This window comes from Jaculus jaculus, chromosome 3, assembly GCF_020740685.1.
Source record: "Jaculus jaculus isolate mJacJac1 chromosome 3, mJacJac1.mat.Y.cur, whole genome shotgun sequence".
In the NCBI taxonomy this organism is placed as follows: Eukaryota; Metazoa; Chordata; class Mammalia; order Rodentia; family Dipodidae; genus Jaculus; species Jaculus jaculus.
The window spans coordinates 88407923-88423703 of record NC_059104.1 but is presented as its reverse complement, the minus strand read 5'-3'; the positions used below and the strand labels follow the sequence as shown (position 1 = coordinate 88423703).

Here is a 15781-nt window from a genome sequence, read left to right as displayed (position 1 = left end):
CTTCAGTAACCACATCTGCTCTTATACTTAATTTCGCATTCACATTTGTCTTCTAAAGGGACAAAGCTTAGATTTTTTTTTTTAAATATTTGTTTGATAAGGGAAGGGGGTAGAAGGGGGAGGGGAGGAAGAGGGGAGGGAGAGAGGAAGAATATGAGCTCTAGGGCCTCTTGCTACTGCAAACCAACTCCAGATGCATGCATGACTTTGTGCCTCTGGCCTTACACAGGTACTGGAGAATAGAAACCAAGATGTCAACCTTTGCAAGCAAGTGTCTTTAACCACTGAGGAAACTCTCCATCCCAAGATTTTTGACTGTTTTATTTTTGTTTGCAGTATGGGGATCAAATCCAAGACCTTGGATATATACTAAGCGAACACTCTACCACAGAGCTAAATCCCTAATATTGCAAGGTTTTGTTTTTTAAATGCAGTATTTTTCAAATTGTGTTCCAATGTCTGTTCCTTATTGTTGTTTTGTAGTTTGAGGTAGTATCTTGCTTAGTCCAGACTGACCTGGAATTCAGTCTCAGGCTGGCCTCGGACTCATAGTGATCCTCCTACCTCTGCCTCCTTAGTGCTGGGATTAAAGATATGTGCCACCACATCTGGCCGAAGTCTAGTTTTAAATAAAAGAAAATTTTAGTAATGTTGCTGTAAACTTTATACCTTTCAATTTTTTTTCTGGCATTATTTGGTGAATTTTTAAGTATTCAGTACCTAGTACCTGCTAGTATAGCAATCACTATGAGTGAACAGAACTTGTTCTTAAAGGGCTCCTAATTCTTACAGGAAAGAGCAACATTAACAAGTTAGTATTTCTTGACTGAAATAATTTAAACAGTGCCACTCTAGCTGGGCATGATAACACAAACCCTGTAAATCCCACACTAGGGAGGCAAAGGGGGGCCCAGTTCTAGGCGAGCCTGGTATACAAAGTGAGTTCCAAGATAGCCAGGACTACATAGCAAAACCATGTCTCAAAAAAAGCTAACTCAAGAATGAAGTACTATAAACATAGAGGTTGGGCTGGGGAGAAGACTCAGTGGTTAAAGGTGCTTACTTGCAAAGCCTGAAGGAACAGGTTTAATTTTCCAGTACTTGTGTAAAGCCAACCATACAAAGTACACATGTATCTGTAGTTTGTATGCAAAGGCAAAAGGCCTAAGCACACCCATTCTCCTTCTCTCAAGTAAATAAATGAAAATATTACTATTTGCCTTACTTCCCTGTTGATTGCTATCTATTGTGGATACAGAATCCAGAACCATCTGCATAATCTTAAATGACGCTAAGAATTTGAGGTCAACTTGGTCTTACCTGTCTGGAGACAGGTAAACTGATCCTCTTTAAATTCTTCAGAGGCTCAAGCTCCTTTCTTTGCTTTAGATTTCCTTCTCATAACTGGACAATGAAGCAATCCAACTAGATATACCCTGGTTGTTTGAGAAACAATTTTATGGAAAAATTTATATTCAGCGAGGTTCTAATAGCACTCTTTTCCCCTTTGAAATGTCTATGGACAAAAATCAAGCAAACTTAACATAGTTATAAATCCCTAAAATGTTTTTCAGAGTTTATGGATAGATGCTATCCAAGACAGTGCCAAAAAACAAAAAAACAACAAAAAAACCTCCCCAAAATTTAAATCTTAATAACCCTGAAAAGAAAAATGAATGAAATTCAAAGAATAATAGCTTTTCTCTATTAGTTATTATCTTAATGACACTCATTTAACAAATAAGAGGAGTAAATAAGATGTTCAAATGTAAGTTATCAAATAAACTAATTTAGTTCTCTGATGGGCGCCAAATTCCTTGAATAACTGTGAAATACCTCAGTTTCAATACCAAATTTTCTAAGCAACGAAGTTCTCAAACACCACTGGAGCTAAGCCTCACAAATTTATCCAGTCTCACTCCTTCAGTGTACATTACTCTTTCTTTTATTCTTACCGGGTTTCATAGTTGTTTCTATGTGACTATTCTTTCTTACGACTGCTTAGTGGTTTAAAAGGGCCTGCCCTGCCAGAAAAGAAGCGAATACTATAATACTATGACTAAGTTCTTTGAGTATTTTCAGTGGAAATGAGGAGACTGCTACCAGAAACTTTCAGCAAACACTAGGAAGAGGGAATGAACTTATCTAAAACAGAACTCCTATTTGCAAATACAAAAAAGAAATCTACATAAGTCAGTAGCAACAGCAAACCAGTAAGCAGGCTGATGGTAGACTTTCTGGCCCACATGAAGGCCGTACACTTAAACATGTAAATACTGAAGGACAGCCAGATGCTTGCCTAGTTTTACTTCTCAGCATCTGGTATGGTAACTAATGCAGGGAAAACTGGATTTCAAGAAGGGGCTTCTTTCAGAAATAGAAGGGCCTCCCAGGCCAACCTAACTCTGGAGGGGGCATCCACAACCCAAATTCCAAAACAACTTTCGGCCAGACTCTAACGTTCAAGGTGCCCACTGCCTCCACGACCACAACCACCTGACTACTACACCATGCCTTTCCAACTCTCCAAAGCATCACACCTGACTATCCCTACAGCACCTCAAGTTACCAGCCAAGCGACGGACACAAAGGCCGGTCGCTCCAGGGAGCATTCCGTACGGCTCCGCCACTGCCACTTATTGAAAAATCTTAAACTGGGGATGCCACGGCCTTGCTCAACGCGTCCCAGCTGACAGCTCCAGCCTGGGAGCCCCTGTGCGGGAGGGAACAAAGCAGCTAGACGCCCGGGCGGTGCGGGCGACGGCATCCGCGCAGCGCCGCAAGGCGCACAATGAGAAACTACCAACTTCAGAGCGCAAGAACATCCTCCATTGGCAAGAAAGAGGGGCGGCGGCAGGCACGCCCAACTTCAAACTCAGGAAACCTACGGGCTGGCGGCCATCTGGAAAAAAAAAAAAAACAAAAAAAAAAAACACCAAGAAACAAAACCCCCTCTTCCCAGCGAGAGAAGAAAAAAGGCGGAGGAGGTGCGAGTAGCCCGCCGGGCCCCGGAGCGGAGCCCCGCGCTCAGACCGGCCCCCGCCCCCGAGGCCCGCGCCCCGCCTTCTCTCTGCCTCAGGTTCGCTGCCCCAGGCCGGGCGGCCGGTTACCTTGATGCGCTCCCGGCACTGGGACGGGGTCCGCTCGTAGCCCAGCTCGGCCAGGGCCCGGGACACGCGCTCGTACATGGCCGGCCCGGGGGCCTTGCTGCCGAACACCGTGCCGGCTCCCTCCAGCTGCTGGTACCGCGCCTCCACCAGCCGCTCGTTGCCCCACACAGCGATGAGCGCGTTCGTCTCGGCCGGCGTCCACGACATGCCCCGGCAGGCGGCGGCGGCGGCAGCCGCGGCCCCGCCACCGCCGCCACCAGGGGAGAAGGAGACCGAGGACGAGGCGGCGCTGCGGCCCCCCAGCCCCAGCCCGAGACCCCCGGACGCCGCGGCCCCCGAGCCCGTCGCACTGCCTGGCCCGAGCGGGGAGGCATCCCGAGGCGTGGAAGGGTCGGACAGCGATGGGTTTCCGTCGCTCAGACCACCAGGAGAAGCCGGGGAGAGCACCTCCATCTTCGGGATTTTTAGCGGCGAGTTGGCGGGCAGCTCCGAGCCACAGGGCGCAGCCATCTTCCAAGCGGCCGCCGCTGCACCGCCCGGAAATGACGCAGCCGCGCATCCGGCCACCTCGGTCTCCGGGGCTGCCCTCGGGCCTCGCTCCCGGGTGGGTGGGCGTCTGCTGGCCGCTGCGATCGAGGAGGACGTGGTGCGAGGCGAGGGGGGCGGAAGCAGTCGGCCGCCGCCGGCCTGCCCTCGCCGGCCGCCCGCCCCGCTCCGGGCCGAGGGCGGGGACCCGGCGGCGGCGCCGCGAGCTGGGCCGAGGGCGGGGCGTGAGGGCGCCGGCGCGGGCAGCGGGTGGCGGACTTCCCGCTTCCCCTCCGGTCTCTGCCCGGCCGAGGGGGGAGGCCCGCGACGGGGTCCGGAGTTATGATGCGTCCACTGTCTCGCTCCTGGCCTCGACCCCTCCTAGCCCACCTCTGTCTGCACCCCGAGGCCGACGTCCAGGGTGGAGACCAGGGAAGCCTACACCGGGCATTGGAGGAAGGGACAAAGACAGAGAGAGGTGCTCTGGGAGAGGCTTTGAAAAGCTGATAGGGATGGGACTAGAATTCGTACGCTTCAGCTTTTCAGGTCTTCCAGACTTGACTTCCTGAATCCCCGTGACCACCTTTCTCTCTTTCAAGAGGGAATATCTCAATTTGGAGGAATCTACTACATAACAGTAACTTTACTAGTTGCTGTGATTGAACAAGAAGCAGCTTAAGGAATGAAAAAAAGGGAGGGAGGAAGAAAGAAAGGAAGGAAGGAAGGAAGGAAGGAAGGAAGGAAGGAAGGAAGGAAGGAAGGAAGGAAGGAAGGAAGGAAGGAAGGAAGGAAAGGGTTTAGTCTGGTTTATAAGGGTCATTCTAAGTTTAGGCTCTCTCCTTTCAAATGGAGTCTGGACGACCTGAAACTTAAAGGTCATATAACTACTCCCCAAGGTTATTTTAATAAGAAACTGAAACATTTCTTGGTTGGGGGAGTTTCTGAGACTAAGAAAGTCAACAAGTCTGGGAAAGGTTTACAAGTTCCCACCTTAAAGCTATATAAAGTTTAAGCAATTGCTTGGGTATGAGACTCCCCAACTGAGCTAATAGTGGTGCAGTGTGCTAGACTCTAGTTGAGCTGCCTGTAAGTCATGTAGCGTACCTGAGAGTCTCCAGCCAGCTGCCTTCGAACAGTGTGCTCCAGGGTCACAGATTCCATGAATCTTCACCAATGCTGGAGTGGGCATTTTGGTGATGTAGCTGGCTTTGTGTCATGCTTGCTTGGTAAGGAAGCCCTCACCCTGAGGCTGAAGGAATGGCATCCACCAGGATAATGCTGATATAGGGAGATCCACCTCAGTTGCTATGGGGAAGCTGTCATCCAGTATGAGATGAGACTTCTCAGTGGCATGACTGCTTTGGGATCTCTATTGCTCCTGTAAACAACCCCTCACCCTCCTCTGTAAAAACCCAACAAATTCATTGGTTCACCAAATCTGGTCTTGATGTAATCATACATGGGTTTGTCATCTATGCCCTATCTAGGATAAAGGCATGTGTTCGCATCACCCCAGGGAAAACGTTTCATATGAGTAACATATATGTATGTATGTATGTATGTATATACACATAACTAAGGTTGGTTGACTGTAGATGGAAACCATGGATACAGAGGCCAACTCTAATGTTTTCCATTTAGAAAGTAGTTAATTCTGGTATATAGTTTATTACTATGATTTATGAATCTGTGTGTTGTTCACATTGTACCTTTTATTCTTTTCCCATTCTATATCAAGTATGTTTACCTCTATAGTATTTTCTAAATCTGATTACTTCTCAGTCCTACTGTAAGCCTCTATCATAGCATTCCACAGCTGGACTTCCTGCATATTTGCCTACCTATACAGTATCAAAAGTTAACTTGCTTTTTAAAGGTGTTTTTCTCATGAAATGTGCAAATAAAAAAGTACATAAGGGTCCTGGAGGAATGGCTTAGCTGTTAGTGTATTTGCCTGCAAAGCCAAAGGACACAGGTTCAATTACCCAGGACCCACATTAGCCACATGCACAAGGGGGCGCACATGTCTGGAGTTTGTTTGCAGTGGCTAGAGGCCCTGGTGTGCCCATTCTCTCTCTCTACCTCTTTCTCTGTCAAATAAAAAAAAAATTTTGACAAGTACATAAAATATACATTCACAAGTATTATATGAATTACTATAAAAGAAATGCCATTAGCCAGACGTGCTGGTACACACTTTAAATTCAAGCACACAGAAGGCAGAAGCAGGAGTATTGCTGCAACTTTGACGTCACCTGATCTACGTTGAGAGCTCAAGTAGGCCAGGTTTTCCAACTAAGAACATTTCTTTAAAAAAAATCAGGCTGGGGAGATGGTTCAGAGGCTAAAGTGCTTGCTGCACAAGCATGAGATGAAGACTTGAGTTTGGATCCCTCATAAAAACCTCATAGAACCCTCATAAAAATGTCAAGCACAGCCTGGTGTGGTGGTGCATACCTTTAATTCCCACACTCAGTAGCCAGAGGTAGGAGGATTGCTGAGTTCAAGGCCACTCTGAGACTACATAGTTAATTCCAGGTCAGCCTGGGCCAGAGTGAGAACCCACCTCAAAAAACCAAATAAATAAATAAACAGATGGATCCCTAGGGCTAGTTTTGGTGAGTTGGTAAGCTCTAAGTTCAGTCAAAGACTGTCTCAAATAGAAATGATGGAGAGAGATTAAGGGAGATACCTGGCAGCAACCTCTGGCCTCCACATACAAGCAGACATGAGTACATGTACACCCATACACATGTGCTCCATACACACATAATATATGCATGCACACCACACACACATACATGCAAAGAAAGCAAATGCCACTGTCCAGATCAAGAACAGGATATAATGCTAGGTGTGGTGGTGCACCTTTTATCCCAGCACTCAGGAGGCAGAGGTAGGAGGACCACCATGAGTTCAAATCCAGCCTGGGGTATAGAGTTAGTTCCAGGTCAGCCTGGCCTAGTGGAAGACCCTACCTTAAAAATAAATATAGGCGGGGGTGGAAAGGCCCAAAGTGAAGTCAGGGGAAGAAATTGAGTAAAGGAAAGGTGGAGGGAGGGCTAATCAAAATCTAAGAGGATGCAAATAAATTATATGGAATCCTCCAGTTTCAGACAATGGAACACTCAGGAGCCATAGATTGTTGTTAGAAAAATTTCAACGCCAGGGATGGGATACCTCCAGTGAGTTGTTAGCCAGGGAGGTCCCTGATGCCCCCAAAACATTATAGGCCATTGCCGAGGCCCTTGGTTTCCCACCAGGAATAGATGGTAAGACCCTATTGCTAAAGACTACACATACTTGAGCTGCAAGGCCACTGAGAAATCCTGCTGGAACTGAGCTGATAACCTCCTCCATGTAGACCAGCTGACAGAAAGCTGGAAGAAGCCATTCAATGGGAGAAAGAGATACCACCAGTGAAGATACTCAACAGTGAACACTGCAAGCCTCATAATCAGCCAGCCAGGCCAAATGAGCAATGGGTGCAATAGTGGCACATCTGTCCTGGTGGAAACCAACTGACCTCCAATTGGACTGGAGGCCGGCTCCATGGGAAGGAACACATCCCTAATACTGAAAACTTAAAACAGGGGTAGTCATGAACCCTAGGGGTGTAACATCTGCTGATGTCTGGAAAAATGTATATACTATACTTATCCAACTGCCCAGTAAGCACTTCTCCTAATATTTATACCCTTATATTAACACTACTCTCACTTTGAGTAGAGAATCTTCTCTTTTCAGATGGCAGTGACCTTGGGATGACTCAGAAGGCATCATAGTGCTGGAAAGAAGTGACTGGAGTACTGAGTAACATCTCTATCACACCTTCCAAGGCTCAGGGTCTAATGCGGAAGAGGTGGCAGAAAGAATGTAAGAGCCAAAGGAAGAATAGAGGAGGAAAAGATCATGACATCAAAATAAAAGATAGACTGATTGAGATGGGGAGGGGATATGATGGAGAATGGAATTTCAAAGGGGAAAGTGGGGGGGGTATTACCATGGGATCTATAAGACCATTATAAGAGGAGGAAAAGATCATGACATCAAAATAAAAGACAGACTGATTGAGATGGGGAGGGGATATGATGGAGAATGGAATTTCAAAAGGGAAAGTGGGGGGGGGGAAGGAGGGTATTACCATGGGATCTTTTTTATAGTCATGGAAAATGTTAATAAAAATTGAAAAATAAATAAATAGATAGATAAATAAGTGATATACTATAACTAAAATTCTAGAATTCTGCCCCTACCCCTTCCCAATACATAAATTAAAAAAAATATTTTTTGGGCTGGAGGGATGGCTTAGCAGTTAAGCACTTGCCTGTGAAGCCTAAGGACCCCAGTTTGAGGCTCGGTTCCCCAGGTCCCACGTTAGCCAGATGCACAAGGGGGCGCACGCGTCTGGAGTTCGTTTGCAGAGGCTGGAAGCCCTGGCGTGCCCATTCTCTCTCTCTCCCTCTCTCTGTCTTTCTCTCTGTGTCTGTCGCTCTCAAATAAATAAATAAATTAATTAATTAAAAAATATTTTTTAAGTAGTTGTGAAGTCTGGAAGGATGGCTCTGCCAGTAAAGTGTTTGTTGTGAAAGCTTGAAGGCATGAGTTTGGATCCCCACACTCATAAAAGCCAGGTAGGTGGTATGTTCCTATAATCCCTGTGCTGGGCAGGTAGAGACAGGGAATCCCTGACACTTGCTGGCTAGCTAGTCTAGCTGAATTGGCAGCCCCAGGATCTGTGAGAGATCCTGTTTCAAAGGTGAAGAGTGCTTGAGGAAGATGCCTGATGTCAACTTCTGACCTCTTGCACGTATGTATCCCTCCCCCATACATGTGCCCACACACATACAGATATGCATACACAAGAAAGAAAGAAAAAAGTAGGGAGAAAGGAAGGAAAAGAAAAAAGAGAAATAGTTCATTCTGGGCAAATAGTAGGCATATGGTGAATATTTGTTATTTACCTAGTTATTGCCTTTCCCTGGCTGCAATTTCTTCCTGGTCAGAGAATGATTCTTCTGTGTGCATTCATATAATATCTAAGGGAATACTATGCTAGAATTAGTAATTGGAATAATTGGAATTTTATGAACAATATGCTATATTATGAATATTTATTACATACCCACTGAATTAATGCCATTTCAGTGGCACAAAGATAGTACATTTTCCTGACAAAACATTTAACTTTGTTAGCAATCAAAGAAATACAAATTAAAATATTGAAATACTATTCTGAACCTTTGAATTTGCAAATAATTTAATATAATGGCATAAGCATGAATTCTCTTTATATTCAGAAAATAAAGAAAGTGATTTCCATTTCTAAAGCATTTGATAATACCTATTTGAAAATACTACTCAGTAATAAAAGGAAGTGGAGTCCCTGGGGGTGGTGGCAAGAGACTGACAAGAGATTTTAGAGATAGGTACTTTCCTCATGCTGCTAAAAAGAATGTGAACTGGGAGAAATTTTATATAGGAAAATAATAATAAATATCAAAAACTTCACAATGTAAGAAACCCTTGATCCAGATACATAGAAATGTATACTAGGAAAAGAAGCTCACACACAAAGATTTAGTTATATAAACCTACACAAAAGAGGCCAATCTGTAAAGGCTACATTCTCTATAATTATTATCATATAACATTCTACAAAAGGCAAAACTATAAGGACAGAAAAATGTCAGTGGTTACTAGAGGTGGAGAGAGAAAGGATAAATAGGTGGAACACCGTTAACATTGTAGGGCATCAAAATTATTTTTTTCCTCAATATTTATTAACTTTTTCTATGATTGTAAAAAATATCCCATGGTAATACCCTCCCTCTCCAACCCCACTTTCCCCTTTGAAATTCCATTCTCTGTCATATTACCTCCCCATCTCAATCATTGTACTTACATATATTCAATACCAACCTATTAATTACCCTCCTCCCTTCTTTGCTCTTCCCTTTATATCTCCTTTTTTTTAAAATTATTTATTTATTTATTTGACAGTGACAGACAGAAGGAGAAAGAGGGAGAGAGAGAGAAAGAGAATGGGCGCATCAGGGCCTCCAGCCATTGCAAACGAACTCCAGATGCATGCACAATGTTGTGCATCTGGCTTATGTGGGTCCTGGGGAATCAAGCCTTTAGGCTTCACAGGCAAGTACTTAACCGCTAAGCCATCTCTCCAGCCCTATATCTCCTTTTTAACTTACTGGCCTCTGCTACTGAGTTTTTTCCTTCTCACACAGAAGCCCAATCAGCTGTATCTAGGATCCACATATGAGGAAGAACATGTGGTGCTTGGCTTTCGGGGCCTGGGTTACCTCACTTAGTATAATCCTTTCCAGATCCATCCATTTTTCTGCAAATTTCATAACTTCATTTTTCTTTACCGCTGAGTAGAACTCCATTGTATAAATGTGCCATATCTTCATTATTCACTCATCATTGAGGGATACCTAGGTTGGTTCCATTTCCCAGCTATTATAAATTGAGCAGCAATAAACATGGTTGAGCACATACATCTGAGGAAATGAGATGAGCCCTTAGGATATATGCCTAGGAGTGCTATAGCTGGGTCATATGCAAGATCAATCTTTAGCTGTTTTAGGAACCTCCATGCTGATTTCAACAATGGCTGGACCAGATTGAATTCCCACCAATGGCATAGAAGGATTCCTCTTTTTCCACATCCCAACCAACATTTATGATCATTTGTTTTCATGATGATAGCCAATCTGACAGGAGTGAGATGGAATCTCAATGTAGTTTTAATCTGCATTTCCCTGATGAATATTTTTTAGATGCTTATATTCCATTCATATTTCTTCTTTTGAGAACTCTCTATTTAGCTCCATAGCCCATTTTTTGGTTAGCTTGCTTGATTCCTTATTATTTAACTTTTTGAGTTCTTTGTATATCCTAGATATTAATACTCTATCAGATATATAGCTGGTGAAGATTTTTTCCCATTCTGTAGGTTGCCTCTTTGCTTTATTCACAGTGTCCTTTGCAGTGCAAAATCTTTGTAATTTCATGAGGTCCCAGTGATTAATCTGTGGTTTTATTGCCTGGGCAATTGGGGTTATATTCAGAAAGTCTTTGCCAGGACCAATATGTTTAATGCTTTCCCCTACTTTTTCCTCTAGCAGTTTCAGAGTTCCAGGTCTATGTTAAGGTCTTTAGTCCATTTGGACTTAATTCTTATACAAGGAGAGAGAGAGGAATCTATTTTCATCTTTCTACAGATACATATCCAGTTTTCCCAACACGATTTGCTGAAGAGGCTGTCTTTTCTCCACTGAGTGTTTTTGGCATTTTTATCGAATATCAGGTGGTCATAGATACCTGGTCTTATATCTGAGTCCTCTATTCTGTTTCATTGATCTACATGTCTGCTTTTGTGCCACTACCATGCTGTTTTTGTTACTATGGCTTTGTAGTATAGGTTAAAATCAGGTATGGTGATACCACCAGCCTTCTTTTTGTTGCTCAGTATTATTTTAGATATTCGAGGTTTTCTTGTGATTCAAAATGAATTTTTGGATTGTTTTTTCTATTTCCATGAAGAATGCCTTTGGAATTTTTTTTAAATTTTTTAATTTTTAGATTTTTATTAACCTTTTCCATGATTATAAAAAAAATCCCATGGTAATTTCCTCCCTCCCCCATGACACTTTCCCCTTTGAAATTCCATTCTCCATCATATTACCTCCCCATCTCAATCATTGTACTTACATATATACAATATCAACCAATTAAGTACCCACCTCCCTTCCTTTCTCTTCCCTTTATATCTCCTTTTTAACTTACTGGCCTCTGCTACTAAGTATTTTCCTTCTCATGCAGAAGCCCAATCATCTGTAGCTAGGATCCACATATGAGAGAGAACATGTGGTGTTTGGCTTTCTGGGCCTGGGTTACCTCACTTAGTATAATCCTGTCCAGATCCATCCATTTTCCTGCAAATTTCCTAACTTCATTTTTCTTTACCGCTGAGTAGAACTCCATTGTATAAATGTGCCACATCTTCATTATCCACTTAACACTTGAGGGACATCTAGGCTGGTTCCATTTCCCAGCTATTATGAATTGAGCAGCAATAAACATGGTTGAGCACGTATTTCTAGGGAAATGAGATGAGTCCTTTGGATATATGCCTAGGAGTACTATAGCTGGGTCATATGATAGATCAATCTTTAGCTGTTTTAGGAACCTCAACACTGTTTTCCACAATGGCTAGGCCAGATTGCATTCCCACCAACAGTGTAGAAGGGTTCCTGTTTTTCCACATCCCCACCAACATTTATGATCATTTGTATTCATGATGGTAGCCAATCTGACAGAAGTGAGATGGAATCTCAATGTAGTTTTAATCTGCATTTCCCTGATGACTAGTGACGTAGAACAATTTTTTAGATGCTTATATGCCATTCATATTTCTTCCTTTGAGAATGCTCTATTTAGCTCCATAGCCCATTTTTTGATTGGCTTGTTTGATTCCTTATTATTTAACTTTTTGAGTTTTTTGTATATCCTAGATATTGATCCTCTATCAGATATATAGCTGGTGAAGATTTTTTTCCCATTTTGTAGGTTGCCTCTTTGCTTTTTTCACAGTGTCCTTTGCAGTGCAAAATCTTTGTATTTCATGAGGTCCCAGTGATTAATCTGTGGTTTTATTGCCTGAGCAATTAGGGTTGTATTCAGAAAGTGTTTGCCAAGACCAATATGTTGAAGGGTTTCCCCTACTTTTTCCTCTAGCAGTTTCAGAGTTTCAGGTCTGATGTTAAAGTCTTTAATCCATTTGGACTTAATTCTTGTGCATGGTGAGAGAGAAGAAGCTATTTTTATCCTTCTGCAGATACGTATCCAGTTTTCCCAACACCAATTGCTGAAGAGGCTGTCTTTTCTCCAATGAGTACTTTTGGCATTTTTATCAAATATCAGGTGGCTATAGCTACCTGGGCTTACATCTGGGTCCTCTCTTCTGTTCCACTGATCTACATGTCTGTTTTTGTGCCAGTACCACACTGTTTTTGTTACTATGGCTCTGTAGTATAGGTTAAAATCAGGTATGGTGATACCACCAGCCTCATTTTTGTTGCTCAGTATTATTTTAGATATTCGAGGTTTTTTGTGATTCCAAATGAATTTTTGGATTGCTTTTCCTATTTCCATGAAGAATGCCTTTGGAATTTTGATAGGGATTGCATTAAATATGTAGATTGCTTTAGGTAAGATTGCCATTTTCACAATATTGATTCTTCCACTCCAGGAACAAGGGATATTTCTCCACTTTCTACTGTCTTTTGAAATTTCTCACATGAGTGTTTTAAAGTTCTCATTGTAGAGATTCTTTACTTCCTTTGTTAGGTTTATTCCAAGGTACTTTATTTTTTTTGACGCAATTGTGAATGGGAGCGATTCTCTGATTTCATCATCTGTGTGTTTGTGGTTAGCATATATGAAGTCTACTGACTTCTGTGTATTTATTTTGTATCCTGCTACATGGCTGTAGGTTTTGATCAGCTCTAACAGTTTGCTAGTAGATTCTTTAGGGTCCTTTATGTATAGAATCATGTCATCTGCAAATAATGATAACTTGATCTCTTCCTTTCCAATTTGTCTCCCTTTTATGTGTGTCTCTTGCCTTATTGCTATGGCTAAGACTTCCAAACTATATTAAATGAAAGTGGGTACAGTGGACACCCTTGTCTTGTTCCTGATTTTAGTGGAAAAGCTTCCAGTTTTTCCCCATTTAGTAATATGTTGGCTGTAGGCTTGTCATAAATAGCCTTTATTATATTGAGATATGTTCCTTCGATTCCCAGTCTCTGTAGGACTTTTATCATGAAGGGATGTTGGATTTTGTCAAATGCTTTCTCTGCATCTAATGAGATGATCATGTGATTTTTGCCCTTCAACCCGTTTATATACTGTATTATGTTTATAGATTTGCGTATGTTGAACCATCCCTGCATCTCTGGGATAAAGCCTACTTGGTCAGGGTGAATGATCTTTTTGATATACTCTTGTATTCTGTTTGCCAATATTTTGTTGAGAATTTTTGCATCTATGTTCATGAGGGAGATTGGTCTGTAATTTTCTTTTTCTGTTCTATCTTTGCCTGGTATTGGTATCAGGGTGATGCTGGACTCATAGAAGGAGTTTGGTAGAATTCCTTCTTTTTCTATTTCCTGGAAAAGCTTAAGAAACAATGGTGTTAGCTCTTCCTTAAAAGTCTGGTAAAATCCAGCAGTGAATCCATCTGGGCTTGGGCTTTTTTTAGTTGGGAGATTATTGATAACTGTTCAGATCTCCATATTTGTTATAAGTCTATTTAAGTGATTAATCTCATTTTGATTTAATTTGGTAGGTCATATAAATCAAGGAAAGCATCCATTTCTTTCAGATTTTCATACTTTGTGGAGTATATGCTTTTATAGTATGTCCGTATGATTTTTTGAATTTCTCTGGAATCTGTTGTGATGTTACCTTGTTCATCTCTGATTTTATTAATTTGTGTCTCTTCTCTCTTTCTTTTGGTCAGATTTGCTAAGGGTTTATCAATCTTGTTTATTCCTTCAAAGAACCAACTCTTTGTTTCATTAATTCTTTGGATTGTTATTTTTTTGTTTCTATTTCATTAATTTCTGCCCTAATCTTTATTATTTCTTTCCATCTACTGGTTTTTGGTTTGCCTTGTTCTTCTTTTTCCAAGGCTTTAAGGTAAAGCATTAGGTCATTTACTTGCGACCTTTCTAATTTCTTAATATAGGCACTTATAGGCACTTAAAGCTCTAAATTTACCTCTTAGAACTGACTTCATTGTGTCCTAGAGATTTTGGTATGTTGCGTTCTCATCATCATTTGACTCTATAAATTTTTTGATTTCCTTCTTGATGTCTTCATTGACCCATTCATCATTTAGTAGTGTATTGTTTAGTTTCCATGGTTTTGTGTATGCTTTAAAGCCTTTCTTGACATCAAAATTCTTCTGGCTGGGCATGGTGGATGTATTTCCAGCTTTTGGGAAGCGAAGGAAGGAGGAGTGTTGCACCCAGGTTCACATTGCTGGCAGAAAACAGAAATGGTGGAGGAAAGGATGTAAGAGCCAAAGGAAGGGTACGACTCCTTACAACATGATCCTGGAATCAAAATGGCCTGGATATACATGATGTCACAGTGCCTGACACTACCTACACAAGACCATCATAATAGGAGGAAAAGATGATGACATTAAAATAAAAGAGAGATTGATTTAGAGGAGGAGGGAATATGATGGAGAATGGAGTTTCAAAGGGGAAAGTGGGGGAGGGAGGGCATTACTATGGGATATTGTTTGTAATCATGGAAGTTGTTAATAAAAAAAAATAGGCAAACAAAAAAATTCCCATAGTCCAAGATCTTTTAATTGAGCCATAATGTTAAAAAATACCCCCAAAACTCATAATGGCAAGGAATAAACATTCACATTGCAAAAGATGGCAAGCAAAGACATTTTCAATCACTACAAGTTTTAAAATAAACAGGGCAGCCAGGCATGGTGGTGCATGCCTTTAATCCTACCACTTAGGAGGCAGAGATGGGAGAATCAAGGCCACCCTGAGACTACATAGTGAACTCCAGGTCAGCCTGGGCTAGTGTGAGACCCTACCTTGAAAAACTAAAAAAAAAAAAAAAAAAAAAAAAAAGGCTGAAGTAGGCTTGCTATGAGTCTGAGGTCAACCCTTGTTTTACAATAATAAAATAACCAGGCCTATGTACCAATGTAACCTTGGAAAGCAGGTTCCTTCTCCAGTGGACTCTTTCCAAAAGAGTTTGCATATCTATCATGGTCTTTTCTCAGGCATCTTCTCCATTGTTTTAATGTAAAGTAGTTGGGCCATCTTCCTTAAGATTGTTAATGTGTTGAAAATAGCAACTTAATTAATCTAAAACTAGTCTCAGTGCCTATAATTTTAACTTGCTTGAGATTTTCCAACTTAAAATCTTAAATCTTTCAGTCCAATATCTTAAGCAAACACATCAGTCCATTATAAATTTAACCTTTGTTATGAGCATGTAAGGACCAGCATATGGTCCAGGGACAGTTTAGATAAATAAGTTTGTTTTTCTTTGTGTGTGAGAGTAAAATTGCAAAGTCA

General features: G+C 41.9%; 1 protein-coding gene across 8 annotated transcripts in view; it reads right to left on the bottom strand.

Moving 5' to 3' along the window:
- Msantd2 (Myb/SANT DNA binding domain containing 2) overlaps nt 1-3635 on the bottom strand; it is a 39896-nt gene extending 36261 nt beyond the window's left edge. For 5 of the 8 annotated variants that reach the window (XM_004670609.3, XM_004670610.3, XM_045145732.1 and 2 more), the window contains exon 1: nt 3111-3635. In XM_004670609.3, the coding sequence (XP_004670666.1) occupies nt 3111-3620 (510 nt within the window). In that variant the 5' untranslated portion in view covers nt 3621-3635. Of the gene's footprint in view, nt 1-1320; nt 1437-1955; nt 1989-3110 lie in introns of those variants that run through there. The other 3 variants (XM_045145728.1, XM_045145729.1, XM_045145730.1) reach the window with 2 other exon arrangements.
- Nucleotides 3636-15781: the final 12146 nt, after the last annotated feature.